Source organism: Petromyzon marinus, chromosome 14 (genome assembly GCF_048934315.1).
Source record: "Petromyzon marinus isolate PM22_M1 ecotype Great Lakes invasive population chromosome 14, UKy_Petmar_22M1.pri1.0, whole genome shotgun sequence".
NCBI classification, from domain to species: domain Eukaryota; kingdom Metazoa; phylum Chordata; class Hyperoartia; order Petromyzontiformes; family Petromyzontidae; genus Petromyzon; species Petromyzon marinus.
Genome location: NC_133680.1, coordinates 13,102,791 through 13,126,715, shown reverse-complemented (window position 1 = coordinate 13,126,715; position 23,925 = coordinate 13,102,791). Strand labels below are relative to the sequence as shown.

Sequence of the window (23,925 nt, the reverse complement as noted above, 5' to 3'; positions counted from 1 at the left end):
TAACAGTTGTAAAATGCGTTACTTCAGTGTCACACACACACAAGCTTGTATATAGCCTGCCCCTGGTCAGCATAGACTGCATCCTGCCTCACGTATTTATCGAATGTGCTGCACGGTTAAAAATAAACACCTTTTTTTGGCTCGCCTGTTTTTTTAAATGCATCACGTGCAAACCACCAACATTACCATTCATAATTGATCATTTTTTTATGGGGGGAGAGGGGGTCACACCGCGCGAGTAAAATGTGTGTTGTCCACCCTCCTCCACCCGACACTGCCTTGCCAGCGACACACGCCTCACCCACGTGTTTCACGCTGAGTCGGGTGAAAGCAGAATGTACGACACGCACACAACTTATTTACGCGATTTGACCCGCAGATTTTAATAATGAATCCACCGGCGGATTTATTGACGTACATCTCTGTCAGAGCTACTTGTTACGTTACGCTTTGTACTCTTTCTCACTACGGACATCAATACATACATACACACACACATATGCCATGACGTATGGGCCACTGTGGAACGTGCCGGGGAGGGGGTGGGGGTGCTCTTGAGTTAACAATAACAGAGGAGGAGTGAGAGGGGTGGTGACATTTTAAAGGTCCAGAGGTCTCAGCATCAACACCACCACCACCACCCACCACGTAATGTCGCAGCAGAGTTGAGGAGCACACAGCCACCAGGCGCTGCCTCACTGCCCGCTGATGCTGCGCGTCTCGTGACCAATGGGCGGCCGGGCATGCGACGAGCCCCCTGCTTGCAGGCCCGCCCCGTGCCCTCTGTAGCATGGTCACCAACCCCCCCCCCACGCCCCCTACCATCACGTGAGAGCTATTGCATTTGATGACTACTGACGACGACTTACACGTTGCAGAGAGAGAGAAGGGGGAGGGCGGTAGTCTTAGCGCGTTGGCTTTGGCTTGGAGTCACTTGCAAAGAGCCAAAGGCGACCTGGTCGGGTGCGTACACGCGGCACGTCACGGTGCGGGCCCACTCGCTTCAACATCATCGGCAGTCGTACACGACGAGACTGCTGCTGCCTGTTGCTGCTGCAGCAACTGGTGCGGAACATCTTCCCGGAGGTGATTTTGAGAGCCCTTTTCGCCGACCCGGCAAGCGAACCCGATACACCAAGCGCCAGCTCACTAACAGGTGAGTGAGTGAGAGAGGGACATTGTGTCCCTTGACTTGCGCGTTTCTCTTCCCCAAATTGATTTGGCATTTTCGTCGTCGTTGCATTTGGATCCGCGCGGCCACTTCGCTGTTGCAGCGTTACTCCCCTTGCCACGAGCCTCTCTGTGCGGTGAACCCGAAGCGCTGCAAGGCTTTGGTGTGGCACGGTGAGCAGCCACGGGGCGCTCCGCGCGCACGCTCTCTCGCTTGTATTACCGCGACGTGTTTGTCCGACGTCCGACGTTTCGTTCCACGCACTGTCGGGGGTGAGGGGGGGGGGTGATGGGTTAGTTGAAAGAAACTCCCCGGCCATCGCACGTGCAGCTGAGACGCAGCATGAGAGACGGGTGAGCGTGTGCGTAGTATGTACGGAGGAGGCGCGTGAAGGACGCTGCTGCTACTGGGGAGTTGGAGGCAGTCGCCCTCCCAACAACAACGGAGGGCAGAGGAGCGACGCTCACAACAACGAGCGGAGCGTCGGGCGGGTAAAATGCGGCAAGTTACCACAGCCGGTGGCACAGCTGGTGTGCTTCTGTCCGTCATCTCTGTCAGCCAACACGTGGCACCACCTGCTGGGTCTGTGTCCCGTGACCTGCCAGCAGCGAGCCTTCGACACTTCACGTGGTAGCCTCAAAGTGCACCTTGCCTGCCACCGGCTCCGTGGTGATTTTCACCGTCACTTAGCGGCGAATGGCGGGCGCTGGTATTGTATGTCTGTTGAACTTCTTTCGCACCGTACGTGCACTCAGGGGCCCTAACGCTACAAGTTGATGCGGTAGACACTTCGCTGCAAGGGAAAGGGGGTGCAGTTCGCGTGCGGGCGACGAAGAGAGCTCAGATAGAATCTGCTGCTGCAGTAGCTGCTGCTGCTGTAGTTGCTGCTGCTGCTGTAGTAGCTGCTGCAGCAGTAGTAGCTACTGCTGTAGTAGCTGCTGCTGCTGCAGTAGCTGCTGCTGCTGTAGCTGCTGCTGCTGCAGTAGCTGCTGCTGCAGTAGCTGCTGCTGCTGCTGCAGTAGCTGCTGCTGCTGCTGCAGTAGCTGCTGCTGCTGTAGCTGCTGCTGCTGTAGCTGCTGCTGCTGTAGTTGCTACTGCTGCTGCTGTAGTTGCTACTGCTGCTGCTGTAGTAGCTGCTGCTGCTGCAGTAGTTGCTTGCTATAGTAGCTGCTGCAGTAGCTTCTGCAGCTGTTGCAGTAGCTGCTGCTGCAGTAGCTGCTGCTGTTGCAGTAGCTGCAGTAGCTTCTGCAGCTGCTGCAGTAGCTGCTGCTGCAGTAGCTGCTGTAGCTGCTGCTGCTGTAGTAGCTGCTGCTGCTGCAGTGACTGCTGCACGCACGCGTGCCTCACTGCAGAGAGCGTATCCCGTCGTGGGGGGGGGGGTGTTGCAGCTCAAGGCTTGTCCCAGCAACTGATTTGAGTGATTCGAGTGGAAACTGCCACCTCCGTGCGCCTCCGTGCGCCTCTCTCCTCTCGCCTGGTCGGGCTCGCTCCCTGTACGCCTCTACCACCCCCAAACAGACCCCGTGGTACGCGCAACATTTAAAGTTTCGCTTCTGCTTCGGCCGCTTCACCCCGCTACAAGTTGCTGGTGATTCGTTCAGATTGCGCGCTGGATAACGAACACATACGCACACGCACGCGAGTTAGCGATAGGGGCCATCCATTCACTACGTTCGCATGGAGGGGGGTTAACCCAAATGCGTTCGCTTGCGTATGGGGGGGTCTACTGACAATGTGCGTACGCATAGGAAACTGGGGTGTGGGGGGGGGGGGTTAAGCCTCGATAATAATTTGTCTACATTGGCCTTCAAATGAGTTAGATAGTCCAGCGGTGGACTTTCTGTTTGCTTAGACACGTTAATATAATTATTGATCCTTGATCGTTTCGGCGTGGATTAAATATCGGCCGTTCTATAGGATTCGGGGGGGTCAGGCGTACATACGCAGGTGGGGGGGGGGGGTGTAAAAAGTCCGCGTGCGTGCAGGGAGGGGGGGTTCAAGTTTTGACAGATTTTTGCGTACCTACTCAATGGATCGCCCCATACCTCTTGTCGCTCGAAGCCTCGGTTCGGCTTTCAGGGTGCCAGAAGCGTGCTGTCGGGGAGTTATAATGAATGACTCCCATCGTGATTGTTCTGCCGGAGTGTTCGGTGGATTCTCGTGGACGTGCTGCAGCTTGTCGGAGGCAGTTCGTGTTACAGTAATGTGCTTCAAGGTTGTCGCGTGGGAAAGAAATGCCTTTGCAAATGGACTGATCTGGAAACCTTTAGGTTGACAGATTCATTATGACCCGCCACCCTGTTTTTAAACTTGCGTGTAAAAAAAAAATTCTGTATGGAATCGCGTGTGCGTTCGTGCATCCACGGACATGCAATTTAGTGCAAATGCTGGACTGTTAATTAAACGGGTTTTGCTGCTGCAGTAAAGTGTTTATTGACACTGTCAAGAAGGTCGTGAGTCCTGGTCCGGGCTCGAACTTTGCCCATAAACCCTCCGGAGTCTGTTAAATGAGTCGTGCCACTCGTGGTTCTCACCAATGGCAATCGGGATACGCATGGAGATGGCGCAGTATGCAAGATGTTCGTTTGGGCTTCCCGCCAGACTGGGTGAGAGTTGCTTACACGGAGCGGGAGCGCCTGCTGATAGTCCAGCGTGCGTGACGTTTGCTGTTCAAGTTCAGCCACTGCTCCAGATAACTGTTGGCTCACGCAATAAAGCAAATGCATTCTGCGCTGCGCAAAGTCAACGTCAAATGCCGCGTGACATCTTTAAGTAGAGGGGAAAATTGTGAGCCGTGCCACAGAGGCGGCTACCGCTTTGCGGGAAGTCAACGGTTGGGGCAAAACTGAACCCTGCCCGTGGGAATGTAATATCCCCTGCTATCGTTGGTTCAAGAGCCACCATTGGCCGTATCGTAATTTGGGATTTAAAATAATAATATTTCGCTGCAGGGCCAAGCATTCTCTGCCACTGAAATTTGAATAGTTCATTGGATCTCCAAGCTTAAAAGTGGTTGTTTGAAATTACTTTAAAATTTCGGTCTAATGGAGATAATACAATAATTAAATTCTACTGCGCTACAATGCAGCCTCGCAATAAATACATGCTTTCGTGCACTTCCAATTAAAGCGAACACAAAAATCCGTTTGGAGCATTGTCCCCAACTTCTCAGTAGATGTGGCCATAAGAATCCGGACTTAGTTTGTCTTAGCTGGCTCATGGCAAAATGGCAGGAAGACGTGTTGTCAAACTATGTCTCTTGTGTTGCCTGTGACTTAAACGATGTGCAGAGTTACATTCGAAGCTCACCATCTCTCATGGGCAAACAAAAACTCGTGGTGGAACTTTCGCGTTGTTATGGCAGAAACCAGTCTCTCCGTATGGACAAGCAACTGCGTTTGAACTTAGGATGTTCTTAAGAATATGGTGCAATGCAAGCTAATTCCATTATTAACCTGCAGATGTTTTGTTGGTGTGAAAAATATATATCTTTGTATGGCCAGTGAACTTATATTATATTTGCGCTTGCCATTACCCTTTCTGTAATGCACAATCGTGCGTTGTTATTATTAGCAACTGCTTGATGCTTGCGTATATTGGCATGCCTTGGCTATTATGCCACCTTTTAAAAATAGATAAACACACGTGTACATACTGTGACACGTGTGACTGTTAAAGATGGTCTTTATGACATTGCAAACATCCAGTTGCAGTTTTATATTTGACTACACCTGGGTGACCTCCCTCGTTCCCACCACCAATGTCAAGGTGGATGAAGTATAAATGCAGAGGTGTAGCTTACCGGTGCTCTTATGCACATCTTTAGTCCGTTACAATTTACATTTATTCATTAGCTGTCGCCTGATGATGCTAGTTGCAATTACCGGCGAAACGTCGTGCTCGATTTTCAGATGTTGTGGGTTTATTCTCCAACACACCGGTGTGCTGAACTTTTAACTAATTGGCACGTTTTGCTTACGTGACAAACCTTATTAATTGGCTGTGTCGGGTGGCGGCGGGTTTAACCACACATTTATATTTGCGCGCTAAACCCCTATATTATGGATAATATTGGCCACAAAAGCCCTACTACGTGTTAAACTAATTCGCTTGAATCACACAAAACTGAGCCATATACATAAACAAGTGGGGATTCATTAAAACCCTGAGAACCATAAAGTCAATTAGGGTTCCTCCATTGGAAGAGATTGGACATCACAATGAGAATGTGGAATTTACACAACTCTCAAAACTGCCAATGGAGATCAACGCTGCCCCATATTCATCTGAGTGTAGGGAACGTATGACGTTGTGAGTTTGTTCAATTATATATACTTATAATTGGCTATTACACACACTGTGGTGCAATCTTGTGAATGACTCACATGAGTCATTAACATCCCCATTTTGAGGGAATGGTACACTTTGGAATTTCCCTGCAGAAGCTAATTTCCAGCAACGGAAATGAAACCACAACACCATACATATTTTGCAAATCGCAGAAACTCTCTGCACACACGCACTCAAACTCTCAATATGAATCAATTGCAGACCATTGTCGTATCCACTGCTGGACGAAGGCCTCTCTCCCCAATTGATGTGCTGTCGGCCACAAATTTACCACTACAGTACACAGTGCTGCAATGGAACAGGCGACACTGAGTACCCAGAACTGGCCTCTCAACTCAAATGCAAGTTTCGCTGGAATGCGTGCGTGTGTGCGTGCGCCCTTGCCGATTGTTCGCATCAAAGGGCACGAAACAGCGCAACACCCACACACACACACGCGTGCGCGCTGTTGCTTAAGGGAAGGGGGCCAAATGGCTTTTTTTTCAGTTCACGGATCTGCGAGGGAGGCCGCGCGCGCACGAGGTCGGTATTTAGAAAGCACTGGAGGGGGCACTTGGGCCGTATTGACACAAGCGCTTTAAACACGGAACTGAGTCGCGCGCGGACCTCGAGGGCTGGAACCAGCAGAACCGGATCGCTTTGTTTGCTAGTCGCAGTGTGTTGCAGAGGAGGGGTCTTTACTTACTAAACTATGTTTTTTTTAATTTAACCACCAGGTAAGGGGCCGTCCATAAATGACGTCACGCACCTGGGGGGGGGGGGTCAGATATTTGTGACGATGTGTGACGAGGGGGGGGGGGTTGAGAAATGTGACGTCACATCAAAATGCGCAACTTTAAATAAATATAGACAACACGTTCTACTTAATTAAATAGACTTTTTAATACATTTCGATTTAAAGCTTTCGTGACTGCAATGATTCATCTTCTTTGGTTCTTTCGGTAAAGTCACGTAGAATGAGAATAAAATAATAAATTGATAAAATAAAATAACACAATAATATTCTCACGACGTTTCGGCCACAACACAAGCGGCCTTCATCAGGTGAAGGGAGCGAGACTGTCTGGTAGGACAGCGCTGTCCTACCAGTCCTACCTGTCTGGTAGGACAGCGCTGTCCTACCAGACAGTCTCGCTCCCTTCACCTGATGAAGGCCGCTTGTGTTGTGGCCGAAACGTCGTGAGAATATTATTGTGTTATTTTATTTTATCAATTTATTATTTTATTCTCATTCTACGTTTTTAATACATGTTTTCTCCTACAACATCAGAGTGCAGCGCCACATTAAATACGCACTACAATGACAATAAATTTTGATTTAAAGCTTTCGTGACTGCAGGGATTAATATTCTTGTTTTTTTCGGTAAAGTTTCCCTTCTACGTGACTTTACCGAAAGAACCAAGAATACAATGACAATAGATTACAGCGATTTTAAGCATGTTTTATTTTCAAAATGGAAATATGGTTTTGGGGGGGGGGCAGAGCTTTGTGACGTCATATTTGAGGGGGGGGTCTGACATTTTGTGACGCCGTGTGACAAGGGGGGGGGGGGGGGTAAAAAACCGTCGAAAATCTCGTGACGTCATTTATGGATGGCCCCTAAGGCCCACTCAGCTATACAGCTCTTTTTCAGAAGCGACACGGACACAAATTCAGGATGATCAAACGGAGCGACTTATCGCGTGGAAATGTATAGCAGCCAAATAATAGGAGTCATGACATACCATCCATTACCCACAGGTAACTCCCTGGGGGTAATAGAGTGAATTGACCACGAGACTCCTATTATCCGTGGAAAATCTCCGGCATCATGAGCAGTTTCATTACGTGTTATGGGGTAAATTCGCGGATAACCGCAGCTAATAGGAGTGTTTTTTTATCGCGGATCCTACAGATGCCGATGTAAAACGCGTGACGTTGATTGTAAATGCGGAGGGAAAAATTGGAGGACCCGGAGAAAAATCCACGCGAACACGGGGAGAGAGAGAGAGAGACACGCAAACTCCAAATATATACAGGTCGCTTCTGAAAAAGAGCTACTGTATAGACTTCAGTGAGTCTTATCTGGTGGTAACATAAAATAGTCGTTTAGTTCAGCTCAGTGGTTCTTTAACCTGGGGTGCACGCACCCCCTGGGGCTACGAGATGCTCTTTCTGGGGGTGCGAGACATGGCCACATTTTTTTCGAAGGTAAATCATCTAAACAACATTTAGCATGAGCACGCAAGCACAACTACTTTGTAGTTTTCTCTTCTTAAAAAAAGCAACTACTTTGTAGTTGTACTTTGTAGTTGTACTCACGTAGTTACTACTACTTTGTTTCGTCAAACCGATGTATGTATTAACATTGCACATGGTTTTTTTCACGACTGAGAAACATGAGATGCGGTGCAAGTCGCTGACCACGTGTAAACCGTTCAGGGTGAGAAGCCCCGGCGTGAAGGGCACTTTCTGAAAAACACATAATTATTATTTCTGCATTTACCTAATTGCAGTACAATTTTGGTTAGTATAGCATCTACGAGATTCCACTTACGGTACATTTTTAGATGCTTTTTTTAAGAAGAAAGAGCTATAAATACCTACACGATCAATGTTTAACATCCATGTATCGCACACTTTAAGCTGCCTAACCCAGTTATATTTATGATTCAGACTCATAGAACCCTAACTAAGGAGCTGAATATATCAACAATTGTTGCGTCAACGTCGGAGAAAGCTCTCCGGCCAACCTTCGCCCGACTATTATTTGTTTTTTGTTTCTGTACACTCAGCAAAGCGTTCTTCCAGATGTCCATGCATCGGATACCGCAGGAGGTGCATTTAGACGTTCACAATGGTAGCTTTGTGTGTTTGCGCGCGGAAGGAGGTGGGGGGTAAGTCTTCTGCAGAAATTGGAAACACAGCTACATGCAAGGTTACATAAGAACTGGTGAAAGACCAAAGTTATGAAAACGCTGAGGCTTGTTTTGCTTATATATTCTGCCGGGTAGACGTGTGTGTAACCTGTAATGTGCAGCAGGTGCTGTAGTGTAAGGTTAACAAGCAGATCCAGCGAGGTGGTGGAGCTGTTGGTAGATGTGAGTTCAAATGCAATCCGGGGTTCTATGAGCCCCATTATCCCTCTGTGGGTCAATAAATTAGACAAAATTTTTCAGGAAGTCAGCAGTGGTGTTGCTCCTATGGAGGGTGGGCGGTGGGGGAGGGGATATCTACAGCAGAGCTGGAACAATGAAACTAGACACTTGTACGTGTGTATGGTGAACTTTTTCGCACCGTACACAGCCAACAGTGCTAATTGGAGGTGCAGGGGAAGGACAACAGACTACTTGTGGTGTATGTGTACTATATCATCACAGGATTCGTGAGAGAACTTGGCGGGGAAGGCCTTCATCCAGCAGTGGATTGATCGTGGCTGATGATGATGATGATGCCGGCACCCAACATAAGAATGTGGAATTGCCACCACATCGCCAAACGGACAGAAGCGCATTGCTGCAATGATGTTCCAGTTGTTACGAGAAGGGACGTTGCCACGGGTAACTAACCTTTATCCCCAGCCCGGTGCTGTGACGTCTACCCCAGAAAAGAATAGGAAGTGGAAAAAATGTCCTGTTATGGTACATACATTGGACTCTTCTTATATAGAACTCGTGATGGTGAGATAATAACTCCCTCGCCCGGTATGCAGGAGGTCGTGGGTTCGATTCCGACCCTGATGTCTGCTGCATATTTGTAGTTTGCATGTTCTCCCTGTGGTTGCGTGGATTTTTCTCCGAGTCCTCCAGTTTTTCCCTCCACATTTATAAACATGCATTAAGAGTATTTGGCTGCTATAAATTTCCACGTGATAAGCCACTTCGTTGGAATATGATTTGCGGCCAGGTCACTCCTGAAAAGGAGCTATATAGCCTAGTGGATTTTACCTGGTAAAATAAAAAATCGTTATTTTTTTTAGGACAGTCGAGTTGATATTATGGATCTCCCAGTAAGCATGCAGCGTTGGGCCAACATTGCATGTAGTCACAACCGTTGGCCAATGTTAGCCCATCGTTGGCCAATGTTCCATGTTGCCTGGGTTACCAGATATTGACGAAATAATTGCCTGTGCCCTCCCTGGCAGAGCCGCTATCCGAGCCCTGTGGCCTATAGACAGCCCACGGATGCCCCTGCTTCCTCGCACGCCTGGCGCGTGCGCTCCCATAATAATCAACAATTGTATACTTCTGAGGACGAACGTGTATTTTGGGACGCATTTTCAGAATCCACGCTTAAGCAGGACTTTTCCTTCCTGTTCTGGAGTAGTTTTTGCGTGTGGGGGAACTAGCTATCGTGCCTTGGCGAGATCCCAGATTGCCTATTCGAGGCCTTGTATCAGAGGCCTGCCCTGACACACCTAATTCATTTCCAAGTCGAAGGGTCCCAATGCTCTAATGTACGCAGTGCTCATTTCTCTCGGCAGCCCTCATGCCAGTGGTGGAAGTTCAACATTTATATCGCGGAGCAATTCGAAATCCCACAATTTGGGTGCTCATTGAATTGACCTCAGAGGGATTATTGTTTTTTTTTTACAATGCCTGGCTTGCATCTGAACCACCCAGCGTGGAATCGTATGTCAATTGTGCCTGCTTGCAGAACGGAAAAAAAAAACCTCCCACAACTTTGTGGGGATAGACCCACGATGCAAAGAAGCGCAAACAACGGCAGGTAATGGCCCTAGAGCAGGGGTCGGCAACCTATGGCTCGCGAGCCAGATTTATTTGCGAGCCAGATGCAGTCATCAAAAGAGCCACATCTGGCTCGCGAGCCATAGGTTGCCAACCCCTGCCCTAGAGCAACATGATTTGGAGTTTACAAACAATAATGAGCTAAACGTTAAATGATTCCAGCTATTTGTAAGTTATAAATGATTGGAGGGAATGTTGTAGGACAATGTATAAACATATAGCAATGTGTTAATACGCGGACCAACGCTTTCACAGCATCGTGTTAACATGCACTTCGTGCCTGTGCAAGTGTGACGGCAAGCGGTCAACTGTCCTCTGGGGATCAGTGTGGTAAGCGTATATGATACTACTCTCCAGTTCTGATGACTACACCAGCGAAAGTTGTTTTCTGAACCTGACCTGGACCCCTCATATGTGGTCTGCGCGCAATATGAACACCCGATGCGGTGTGACCAACATCAGCACCATCGGCACCGGGTGCTTCCGCCCATCCTCACTCCTCGTGCACCACGCTGACGTAAGCACCCAGGATTTGCATCATCGTCTCCTGTGTCTGTGCCACGCAGGTGTGCATCCGTACGGCGCAGCTTGTTCCCCGAGCCACTGCCGAGGAAAGGCGACAGGAGGGGATACACGCCAGCTCCGCACGTTGTGGCAGCACCACCAGAGCAGGCATGGCAGTGTTGCCTCCGCGGGAGTACCTGCCGCCACCTTCACTCTTCGGGCCCCACTCCTCCACGCTGGCGGCAAGCGTGGCAGAGATGGAGGAGATGGAGGAGATGGAGGAGGAGGAAGAGGAGGAGAGGGAGCGCACGCCTACCTCGTGCCTCCGGGGAGGTCACCCGCTGCTGTCCGAGGGTGAGGAGGAGGAGGACGAGGAGGGAGACTGGCGCTCGGAATGCTCCAGCCCGCGCTACCTGTGCGCCACCGGTGGCAGCGAGGGCTCCTCCGCCTGTGCTTCCTGCTGCTCCAGTCCCGACGCTCGGCACTCCTCCCCGGGCCACTCCTCCTCATCGCCATCGTCCTCATCGTCCTCATCGTCACTGTCGTCGCCGTCGTTGCACTCGAGTCGACCCATGGGCCGCCACAACGACACCATCGTCGAATACCTCCTGGCACAGTCGGACCCTCGGCTGTGCGACGGGGCTCTTTTCGACGGAGGCTCTTCGGAGGACTGCCTTTCGACCTTCCACCACCACCATCACTCGGCGTGGCCCGGCTGCTCGCCGAAACCGGAGCTGCCGGACCTCAGCTTCGGGGACGGTGGCGTGGGCTGCTGCACGTTCAGGCCGACCCTGGATGAGATCGAGGAGTTCCTGGAGGAGCACATGATGTCCATGCAGGCGGCTCCGTGCCTGCTACCTGGCTCGAGCGGACTGGAGGAGGAGGAGGACATGAAGTACGGGAGGCCATGCAGGCTGCTGGGCGAGCCCTCTTGCTCCTCCTACGACGGTCAGCAGCTGAACGCGGCGACCGGAGAACACAAGGGTGTGGCGTGCGTGAACGGAGGCTCGCAGGCTCAGCCGCAGCCGGGGGGACCGCAGTCTACGATGGCAGAGGGCGGCATGCCGGTCGTGTTGCAGCTACAGCACATGCAGGTGAAGGGGAACTCTGACTGCGCCGTGGAGCAAGATGACCATCAGCAGAGCAACGGTGGCAGTAGCAGCAGCTCCAGCAGCAGCACCATGGACGTTAAAGTGGCCCAGCTCTTTGTGACCATCCAGGGGCAGACGTTCGCGCTGGTGCCGCAGAACTTCCCCAACGCAACCGGCTCGGGGAACTCCCGGCAGTACGTGAAGATCGCGCCCGTGCCCATGTCCTCCAAGTCCTGGGGCTCCTCCGCTGGAGGGGCATCCTTCCAGATCTCCGGGGAGGTGGGCACGCCGGGCTCGTGCAGGATCGCGGCCTCCTCCTCGTCCTCCTCCTCCGCCGCCGCCTCTTTGGCCTCCTCCATGGAGCCCCTGAAGCTGCACAGGTGCCAGCATCCGGGCTGCAACAAGACGTACACGAAGAGCAGTCACCTGAAGGCGCACATGAGGAGGCACACGGGGGAGAAGCCCTTTGCGTGCACGTGGTCAGGATGCACTTGGAGGTAATTGAAATCAATAGATTAGAAGTATCTGTACGGATTATAATATGCATGTCTGTGTCCAAGTGTCATCAGAATATGTATTTATACTGGAGGAATCCGATGAACTATAAAGGTCTTTTATCACAGATGTCTAGGAAAGCTTCACGCTCCTGCAGGAATAACTGGATATTGACGAGTCGTGCTTTCATTGGAACTCGAATGACCATCAGAAAGGTTGTTAAATATGACGTGACATTGGAAGGGCATTCGTGATTATGTGAGAATGCTGCATGGAGTTAACCAACTTTTGAAGATTACAACAAAGCCCTTTGCAAACCCCTCCAGGCATTGCAACTGGAAGCCCATCGGCAGATTGTTTGCCTTTGGTCGCGACACGGGATCCATCGCAGCGCCGCTTGCCACCCAGGGATTGACTTCCCGCGAGGACGCATTGTCCAGAGAGAGCACGAGGCACACGACTCATAGCGGGCCACACGGAGTCGTATCCCCACAGGCGTTCCCGTTTTCTCCTGCATTGGCAAATAATTGGCTGAATCAGGTTTCCCCTCGCGAGAGAGATGGTGGCACTGTCCCAGTGGCTGGCCTCTTGCGTTGTGACACATCAGGGGGTGGGCAAACTCACCTTGACCATTCAAATACGAGTGCAATTTGGACTTCCGTGCCTTGCATCTATATTTTTTTACTTCTTGGCGACCCGCTTAACATTTCTCTGTCTTGTACCCTTGATTTTATTTGTGATGTTGATGTCACTGGCTGACGCACCGGCCACCCCGGCCACCCCTACAGGACATCTGCGAAAGAGAGCTTCATGGCCTCATCAGATTCCTCCTCCAGGATAAATATATATTCTGATTCTGATGCCAACATATTCAAATGGGCCAGCACCACGTGACACTCGGTTGTATTTATACATTACCATGCGTTTATTTCAGTGATTTACGGAGCTTTGAGCACCTTGTAGAGAGGCGCTTTATCATTTATATTTTATATTGGCATAACGTTGCCCTTCATCATTGGGAGCGACCCTCAGGCCCCTGATCCCAGCCACACGCAGCTCTCACGATCGGGCCACTCACCTTCAACGTACGTACGTGTGTACGTTGAACTTCTTTCGCATCGTGTGCATACCCAACCGTGCTTATCGGCGGTGCGTGGGGGGGGGGGACAATAAACTAAACACACAAAGCAGTTCTAAAGATATTAGTTTGTTAGTCGAGATGATTTAAAAGTGCACAGCTCCCAGTGAGTACCTAAATATGGGAAGAGGAAGAACGTTCCAGACGGCCGCAGAGGCGCATCTGAAAGTGCCGTGCAATGCAACAAACTGGTTCATAAGTTATTGAGAAGCCTCCCCGCTACGACATCTTATCAAATGTAAAAGCTGCTCAGTCTGGGTGAAAATGGGCAGGTTCGCCGACATATACAGTATATATAAAAAATAGTACTATGAAATCTCCCAACCATAACGTTTTTTTTCAGCTGTGTTATCAGTGTTGATGGCCACTCAGTAAAGCAGTATGTTATATTAATAATTAATTGCCCTGGGCGGATGCTCAAGGAAATGTTCAAGAACCACTTACAGTGGAAGAGCGTGCTATATATATTAAAAGATCGCTATCTGAATGGGCTGTCACCCCATACTATAAAAGGTTATCGTTTCGGTAGTGTACGGTAGTGGCATGGCTTGTTGTGTTTGTTTTAGGTGCAGTGGAAAATTCTTACGGCATACGGGAAGCTGGGAATGTGAACATTCATTCAACGTTGGATGCTTGACGTTGAATGTGAATATTGGAAATATATTGTCCCGGAAATGTTTCAACAGTTTGCTTCGTAAATCATTAACGGCTCAACTTGGCCAATAAAGCTTCTTAAATAGACTCTGCTTTACCACCTGGTTGTGGAAACTTCTGGCTGGAACCTGGCCTTGTCAGTGCATCTAATGGATGGACCATCCATTCCATGTTTGTCTTTCAAGCTTGCTCTGTCAGTGTTCTTCATTGAAAGGCCCGCGGGCCACTGGCAGCCCCTGGTGGCCTTTAGTGCGGCCCCTGACAATACGCAACGTGACAACACCACCACCCATCATCATCGTGCAACTGTCAAACCACCAATGTTTTGAAATGTGTGGCAGCTCTCACGCTGATGATGTCTTATCGGCGAAAGTGGCGGCCCACCCTCTGAAAATGAGTAAAGAACACCGCTCTATGTGGTGCCGACACACTTGCTTCACTTTTGAGAGGCTCGCCTATTTTTATACCGCATGCACCAGGTGTTTTCCGATGACATTTCAACCTATCCTCCTCCAGGCCCTGTTCAACGTCGTAATCTATCCAGCAGGCAAAACGTCCACCGGATTAGACCCAGCAGCCCCATCGCCCCACCGCACAGCACCTCGCTCTAAAGCCCCACACGCCCGGAGAGATGTGAAACTGGGAAGGAAGTCTAGGCAAGGCATGGCGGCCTACTCAAGCCCTATTTGCCAGTAAAAAAAGAAAGTCTAGGCCAAGGGTCGGCAAGCCAAAACTAACAAGAGCTGTTTTTTTTGCGAATTCGGTTAAAAAAAAACCCTCAATATTTCAAGAGGCGCAATGCAACGCGTTGAATTACGAGACGGTGGTCGTTAATAAATAACGGTCACGAAGCGACCCTGAAAGAGCCGCGGGTTGCCGACCCCTCGCCTAGATCCTGACTTTGAATCTGGGACAACGAAGTCGGATTAAGCGGCACCGAGCTCGAGTCCGCGAGCTCGGTGAACGGTGGCATCGCCACCACCACCACTACCCCACCTTGAGCCACTTAGTCCCGCCTATTTGTCGCCTCGATGTTTTTTGCGCACTCGTGTTTTAATTGGCTCACTTGAGTGTGAAGCTGACCGTGAGATTTTCACGGTCTGAACGTTGCATAAAATAAATAAAACAACAATGTATGGTGAACCGCGCAAATGTTTGCACGTTTTGCCACAGGTACGTGTTGTTCATGCAAACTTGATGCCTTGCAAAAGGGAGCTATTTGGTGTTTGAACATCATAACGCCTCCTGTTTTATTGCCAGAAAGGGTAAAACCTACTGTTATTTTTAAAAATAATATTGGATACTGACAAAAGGTGCCATAGATATGACAATATATGGTGTCAACGAAACACACATACCGATGGTGTATAATACATTTTATTTAACTCGGCTAACAAATCTTTCGAAATCATTGGATTGGGCACAGCCCAACGTGGCAATGTGATGAAGCAAAACGTGGACCGGTATAGCACACCCACGTGGTATTATTATATAAACATGAAGCAACATTTTCCAAACATAAGCAAACACGCCAACCAACGCCTGCTTAGGGCAGTAAAGCATTCGCGACGAGAGTGGCGAGATTTGTGGCCTGCGCTGAGTAGGTACGCAAAAATCTGGCATACCTTGACCCCCCCTCCCTGCACGAACGCGAACTTTTTACACCCACCCCCGAATCCTATCGAACGGCCGATATTTAATCCACGCAGAAACGATCAAGGATTAATCATGTTAACGTGTTTAAGCGAACAGATAGTCCACCGCCGGCTGCATTAAATAATTAATTTCCGTACCTTTAAAAAGTTTGTCTAGTGTCCGTTATATAAAGTGCGTCGACTGAACATCTGCTGTAACATTAGACCGACGTACAGACGAGTGTTAGTACTGAAGTCCGGGCAGCAGCAGCAGCACGAACAGAGCAGCTACAATCTTGAGTCAGCGGCAGTCCGCAGCGAGGCCAGATTGCAGGATGTGTGGTAATCCATGGTGGGGCAAGTCGCAAGTCATGTCAGACTCACTGCTGAGCTGCGTGATAGCTGCAGTCAGGGGCACGGTGGCACACGAGTGACACCTCTCCCACAGTCCCACTCCTCCCGGTAGTACTTGTTATCTGACAGCTGAAGAAACTGAACTGTGGCTCATTTGAAGGCCAATGTAGACAAATTATTATCGAGGCTTCACCCCTCCCCCCCCCCCGTTTCCTATGCGTACGTACATTGTCAGTAGACTCCCCATACGCAAGCGTACGCATTTGGGTTAATCCCTCTCCATGCGTACGTACTAAATGGATGGCCCCTTAACACTTTGATAACATGTATGCGTGTACGTTGAACTTCATACGCACCGTACGTAGCCAACCTCGCTCACCGGAGGTGCTAACAGTGCACCCCATGAAGTTAAATTATTTAAGACCAATGTAGGCTATTTATAGCATCACTATTTTAAATTAGATTATGGTAATGATTGCGATTGTTGTGTATATACACTTTAGTGAAAACCAGGTTAAGGTCCAACTGCTTTGTCAATTAGACCTTGGGTCGAGCAAAACCATTCAAAGTGTGAACCCACTCAACACGTTGGTACATTCCACGGAGTTCACCACTCACTCTAAAGCTCTGATTCCAGTGGTGTATATAGCCCTGTGTGAATACTTAATGCGGAGTGTTCCCACGTAAGACAAACCAGTCATTAAGTAACCATTCCGTGTTTGCTTTGTCTTAGGGCCATTACGTACTGTTGAGGAGCAATTGACTTGTACAGCATTACAATGTCATGGCTTTCTTGCCAAGGCTTATTGAATTACGTTTAATATCCGCCACTTATTTCACCAACATTGTTCTAAATAATTTGTTTCAAATATCATAGGCCATGCAGAGAATATGTGCTGCATTGGAATCTGATTTATTCCCTGCTTCTGCTGCATGTCAAACCTCGCAGTATCACTACTTTCTAACCATTCCTTCGTATTTTCACTCGGACATTATATATACACACAGTACTGGCCAATGCATTGGAGCCAGCACCACCGTTTACCACCAACGTCCACCGCCACATCCCACAGGGACGTGGATATTTTTAATACCGATAAGGACATTAATAGCTCGGGCTATAAGGTCACGTTGTCACGTGCAATAAAAAAAACAGAAACCCCACGTGTCACCTGTTCCATACGGATGACATTCTGTGTCTGCCTGTCACGGCACGTTCTGTCAATTCATTAAGACCCGCGGCAGCTGAGTGGTACGGGAAGCTATTAGATTGTCCATAGTCACGGCGCCGACCCAGCACTGTTGAATATTCTGGGTTAGAACCCGGTCAATCGCCCATGAGTAAATGAGCCTCCGAAGTGCATTGGGGTATAATCGTCGCTGCTTGGTCATACGAAGAGTGATCAAGTACATTTAGATTCTCGTTTGATTTATCCTTTCTCAACTCTGAATAAATAGAATGCAGATTTACTGCAGTGTGGCGATTGTGGTGAGGAAAGAGAGAGGGATACTGCTGTAGTAACTATTTACTGTGTTTCATTTGACCAGGTGCGGCCCACTGAGCTACGTGGCTCGTTTTTCAGAAGCAACCACGGCCACAAATGACAGGCCGACGGAGTGGTGGCTTATCGTGTGGAAACGTATAGCAGCCAAATACCCTGAAAAGCACTTTTATAACCATGGAGGGAAAAAAAAACGGAGGACCGAGAGAAAAATGCACGCGGCCACGGGGAAAGAGACAAACTCCAAATGTGCATGCGTCAGGGTCGGGATCGAACTCACGCCCTCCTGTTTACCAGGCGAGGGAGCTAAGCCCGTGCATAGTTGTGTGGTGTTATCTTCAAGGGACATCTCGTAACGTTGGTTGAGGGTCTTCTTACTGAGCATTTTCTTAAGCTCTTGACAAGATTGATGGAGCACAGCAGGAGAACATATACCGTCATCATGAGTATGGCAAGCAATCCTATCGACTGAAGCACAGATTATTAAGCCAGGTTTCTCGAGACATACCAGTTTATGGCCGATTACACTTTTAAAAGCTCAACGTAAAAAAAAAACCGGTGGGAATCGACTGGTAAACGTTTAGGATTATTTTTGCTTCCGTGGAATGGATTTGCAAGCCAAGTGCAAATTGTCATCGGAGACTGAAGTTAATAATTCCAAAGCTGAAACAGAACTCAATTAGCCGTACACATTATCCATTCAAACATTAATTCAGTGTGCATTGAATGATGCGGATATTAACAGACAACCCAATGAAGGTAAACGTGGTTAAGAATGCTCGACTTGCAACCATACGCCATACGTTTTCATTCGTGTGTCCGATGTCGTCGATGCAGAGCAACAACTCCGACGTCACGTGCACAGCCACGTGCACACTGACCCCTGCAATGGGAATGTGGACGTTGGTTGGCCGCTCAGGGGTCTTTCGTGCCCGTTTGAGCAGGGAGACTCTGCCTTCTTACTCGAACAGCAAGTTCATACAAAATATAACCAGACACAGAATATGAGCTGTGCATTTTAACTGAGTGAGCCATAACGCGAGGGGCTGCTCACTGAAAGCGACGTTACAGATAACTCATCGTCCTATCAGTAATGAACTCCAGCCCAGCCTGTCTGTGTTTACAGTTCTGTGCTAACACATTCATCCTGCTTGCCTCATGCGCGCACGCATTTTTGAGACAGTGGCGTAATCTAAACCCCAGGCAATGTTGGGTTTGTCGTCCGTGTGGCGGAGCAGCGCTTATTTTCCAGTGCAGACAATGCGTAGGAGCAAAATAAAAACTGAGTGAATGCCTCAACGCAACCCGGGCAGGGCCAGAACAAAGAGTGAACATGTTGTGGGGGAATTTTTTTTCGTCTTTAGTGAAACTTCCGGGATTCCTCCTCCGGCGATGTAAACGCGCGAGACCCGAACGTATACCAAGGTGGCGATGGAGGAGACCCGCTGCCTGACACGTTTCCTGCGGTGGCACTGCACCGTGTTCATAGTTACATTCCGTTACAGGGCAGTGCCATTGATCGTGCTTGTGAGGTGGCTTTCTGCAGGTGTCAAATACACCTCATTTTAAACTCCAGTGCCAGTAACATCAACTCATAAACAAAGTCAGCGTCTCCACTGGTCCATTGAGCGCGGGTTGGCACTAAATCTCGATCTGTTGGCTGTAAGCCAGTGGTGGAAATTCCACATTCCCACATTAAGCACCAGTCTATCCATACAAATCAATTGGCTGGTTTATCTCAAATTTGGTGGTATTCATGTTATCTAACCAGGTGAGATGATGAACTTTACTCCCCTCCAGGATTTCATTTCCACTAACTATGGATACCTGCTGAATGCTACTGCTGTGCAGGTTTCCGCGGCTTTGGGCCGTGCCGCCCTCCGCTGTGTTTTTTTTATTGTACTGCGACGTGAGGTGGAACCCAAAAACCCATCGGAGAGACGTTGTGAACGTATAACATGAAGGATGGCCTGCACTAGCCTGATTAAGACTGGAATTGCGTTTTGGCTGTTATGCGACATGAACCGTTCTCCCGTGTGTGTGTGTGTGGTGTGTGTGGTGTGTTGTGTGTATGTATGTTGAGGAGAGCGGTGGTGTAGCGGTTAGTGCGCTGCGCTACGAACCCGGCGACCCGAGTTCACGGCCAACACCAGTGCCGGCTTTCATACGTAGGTGCTCGCTTACAGCACTTACCCCTACAATCTGTTGAGGCTGTGCGGGGGATCTTTGTCTTTGTATGCACGTTGAACTTCTTTCGCACCCCACGTCGCCGACCGTGCTGATCGGAGGTGCGTCGTTTGCCGCGCTGCAGGTTCTCGCGCTCGGACGAGCTGTCCCGGCACCGGCGCTCCCACTCAGGGCTCAAGCCGTACGCGTGCCCCGTGTGCGACAAGAAGTTCGCGCGCAGCGACCACCTCTCCAAGCACATCAAGGTGCACCGCATGGCGCGGTCGGGACGCGCGGCAGCGCGCTCCAACAGCGCGTGACGGCACGCCGCCACCGCCGTTAGTGCGGAGGCGGAAGGGAATCGCCGCCAAGACGCCTTCACCTCGTTCGCCAGTGCCTTCCCTTCCTCCTTCCTCTCGCCAAGAAGCCGAACGTTCCCAAACGCAGCCACAAGCGCCTTCTACGAGTCGGCCACCGACGTATCACGCCACCCGGCTGGCCGGCGCCTTCTCAACGCTCGCCGACATACCGACGCGTTCACCAATTACCTTCTCAACGTCGGTTGGCGCCACCGAGACTGACTAAGCACGCACCGACCACGTATCCGCCGTCCACCCGAAACGCCCCGTTATCCAACCAAAACGTTTTACTTGCCCATAAAGTTGGTCGATACGGCCACCATCTATCATGTCCACCATTGGAACATCAGGAAAATATAGACATTCACTAGGACCTTCCCCCAAAGGCACTCGCATCTTCTCAATACCAATCAGCAACCTCTGTATATCAACCAAACACCCTCTGCACACCCACCCACCAGCACCTTTTCCACGTCCATCAAAACCCCTTCAGTAACCACCAGCATCCATTTACACACCAGCAGTCCACACGTCAACAAGCACTCTCTCCACATAAACATTGAGTCATCACCCCAGATCTATCACATCAGGTATTTACCCATTTATATTGTCCGGAGTTGATAATCAAACATAGATCCTATGGGCCGATCTATCCCAGTGCCATCAGTTTGAGATTTGGCTTGTGTCCGACCGAGCCGTCCAATCTTCTGCCAGCACCAGAAGCCACTCGCTTCTCTGTTCATTTTTGACGCACTTATGATAATTTCAGAAATGTTGCCAACAAGTCGCCTAACAGCAGTGGCAAAACTTGTTTTTTTATTAATGAATAATAATGATGTTATGTAATTTAACATTACATAACTGTGTAATGTAATTATGTAACAAACAAAAAAACACTACCGATTATAAAAAAAAATGAAATGACGATGAACACATTATAAATTGTATTGATTATTTTTGTAATATTATAAAAATATATATATGAAGCATTTCCTGCAGGGTCAGGCTGCACACACGGCAAGGTCGGTGTGAAAATCAGACGGGTTGTAAGAGTTGGGACTCGAGGGATGAAAGCCATGCACGAAGGTTTTTGCAAGCGGGAGTTATGTTAAGGCCAACCCGGCTTTGGTTTTCCTGCATCCACTTGGGGAATTGTGACAGCACCTCCAGAAATGCCATTTTTTTTTACAGATCCTTCAAATGGTACTCAGACAACGCGGCACTTTTTGAAGCACCAGCCACATGTGGAGACTATCTCAGTAGTATTAGCAACGTGCAACCTGTTGAGTTGTAATCCTTTTGTATTTTGTAACATTTTGCGTTGGCATTTTTTTTCCTTCCACCAACTGCGCTTTCGGAAATCCGGGGCGAAAAACTGAAACCTTGGCCATCGTAGTGGAACTCATGGCTATTCGCCAAGCCACAAATCACGGCATTGTGGTTCGACCCCAGAGGCAACGTTTCAGCGCTATCTTCCGTGTTCTTCAAGGGCCTATCTGAACGCATACAACCACTAGACTGCTTTCTCTTCATCCGTGCGAATAATTGAGCGGCTCGCTCTGTTGGTTTTACTCCGTTGCCTGGTAGCTAAATAAGCCGTTAAACGGCTGGGTACGAATGCATTAAGTGCACATGTACGCCATAATGAAGGTTTTGTGTTCAATAGTCGTTGGGAATCTGGCTGAGACCATCACAATCAAAAGGCCTGAGAACATGGTCTGACTTCAAGTAGACCTGGATCTCGTTGCGAAACAGGCGTAGCAATAGCGATGCACCCAGCCACGTCTGCCGAGTAATCTCCTACTATAGTCATCTGTGAAGTTTTATAGTTGTTTAAAGTGTGCTACTGTACAGGGGAACAATGCTTTTTATCTGGTTTCGTTTTGTGGTTGGTATTTTTTTTTATATAAACAAATATGGCAAAAAAAAATGTGTTTGCACATTGTCAAACGGGCGATTCATTGTACAAGTTTGAATGCGTGTTAGAACGGGCGACGCCAGGGTATTGGCTAAAACGTGTTTATAAAGTAACGCGGTCAATTTGTAATTGTTTGATCTGTGCTTAGTTTGCCTTTTTTAAATCCGCAATAATAATAACGGATTGCTTTGGTGAGACAAAGCCGGCCGTTGTATGATGTTATTGTAAATAATAATTTAACACGAGATGTGATTTTGTCTGCTGCTATAGGCGTCCTTCCCTATGAAATATTAAACGGTATTTTCATAACATTCACCCTGCGTTCTCTGTTGTCGCCTTTGCGGTGCCGCGGAGGCTCCGTGGGAACGCGCTATCGGGCGTTCGCTCGCGAGAAACAGCGATACATACGAGGAGTGATCACAAAACGTCCACGGTGGGATGGAGAGAGCACCACCTGAGCCTTGACAAAACGTGGTTATACTCCGCAAAAGTAATTGCACTTTGTCCGTCGACGTCATTAGACTTTAAGCCCTTTTGCGAAATAACTTTCGTGCTCACCAAAACGTCCATTCACGGTTCGCATAACGCCACTGTCACCAGGATTCTGCGTCCCTTCTCGATTGGCCTGCCGTCATCTCTTCTTGCGACGTGTCCTGCCTTGAACCCACTTTCGTTAAGCAGTCAAAACACTGGAGCACGAGTGCATCGTTAAAGCAAGAAATACCTGCACACCTATCCAGGGCCATCGTTGTGGGGGGGGGGGGGGGGGGGAGTGCAGGTCCAAGGGCAACTCCCACACCGTGTGAGCTCCCCCCAACACCTTGAAACTAAACCGGAGGTTTTACATCCATCTGACACTGTGACGTTGAAGTGCAGGAGGCCCCCCAAACCGCGGGGCCTGGGGCGGTCACCCCGTTTCATCGTAGCCTAGGGACGGCTCTGCACAAATGCATGGGTTGCTATAAGCTGCAAAATGGAAATGTCTCATTGCCTAAAAAAATACAAAATGTAAGCTTTGAGAGCCTACTTATAATCCGGTAACAGGAGAAATAACCCAAGGTCGCCTGCTTGGCTCCCTTGATACTTTCTGCTTTACAAGTGCAAGCAGCACCACTCCATTCCAGCTACAGTGAGGTGCGTCCACATGCTAGGCACATAGAGTACTCCTCGTGCTGATGTGCGGCAATCGCAGAGACGTGAGCCTCACTCCACATGCAGCCGGGCAGCGAAATCCACCTCGTGCTTTCATCACCTCCGGTACGTGCCAGATGGTGCCTCGAGTTGAACGTTAACTCCACTAGAATTTCAATTCACTCCATTAACTGTGACCAACTGTGAATTGTGGAGAGTGATCCTGGGCAAGTTATTCATCCGCAGGCTTTCTGCTGAGCATTTTACGACAGCCAGTCGATGGTTAAATTCACGCAGAGCCGTGTTATTCAGCGAACAATTACCAATGTGTCACATCTGCTGCTAAAGGGACAGAGTTCTGGACACATCTTTTGAAAGAATTCTACTCCAACAAAGTCGCACATTTTATTACATTCCATATTTAACAGCAGTCACTTAGATTTACCTTTTAAACAAGACACGAGGCTCGATCCGTGTGGAGACATGGATCCAAAGAGAACAATGGAGAATTTGTCATTTTTACGAGTCTCACAGCCTCAATAGCTTAATACAGTAAAATTGGCAAGAGCTGTCCTACTTAACTGGTTTGGCGTGTGGCAAGGAGTTCACCCCATTGGCTAGGCTGTGATATTGAGATATGTGCTTCATTCACATAACTCCTCTTATCCACGTCCCTATTACCGACGGTTCATATTATTACATAAGGATCTGTAGGATCCGCAATAAGAAA

The 23,925-nt window shown here is 49.1% G+C and overlaps 1 protein-coding gene across 2 annotated transcripts; it reads left to right on the top strand.

Annotated features, from left to right (window-relative positions):
- The first annotated feature begins 612 nt into the window (after window positions 1-612).
- On the top strand, window positions 613-22,379 carry LOC116942305 (Krueppel-like factor 15). Of its 2 annotated transcripts, XR_012941702.1 has the most exons (4): window positions 613-1,156; window positions 10,816-12,341; window positions 19,705-19,789; window positions 19,933-20,067. XR_012941702.1 is itself a non-coding variant. In XM_032954035.2 (3 exons), the coding sequence occupies exons 2-3, from the start codon at window positions 10,924-10,926 to the stop codon at window positions 20,105-20,107; spliced, it is 1,593 nt and encodes a 530-aa protein (XP_032809926.2). In that variant the 5' UTR covers window positions 614-1,156; window positions 10,816-10,923; the 3' UTR covers window positions 20,108-22,379. The 2 variants fall into 2 exon arrangements, 1 of the variants encoding a protein (XP_032809926.2); XM_032954035.2 differs by lacking the exon at window positions 19,705-19,789 and having other exon boundaries at window positions 614-1,156; window positions 19,933-22,379.
- Window positions 22,380-23,925: the final 1,546 nt, after the last annotated feature.

What these genes read in the sequence shown, in the direction of transcription:
- LOC116942305 (XM_032954035.2), top strand. Translation starts at nt 10,924, where the DNA reads ATGGCAGTGTTGCCTCCGCGGGAGTACCTGCCGCCACCTTCACTCTTC. An exon ending in TGGTCAGGATGCACTTGGAG is followed by an intron (nt 12,342 to 19,932) that starts GTAATTGAAATC and finishes GCCGCGCTGCAG; the next exon opens with GTTCTCGCGCTCGGACGAGC.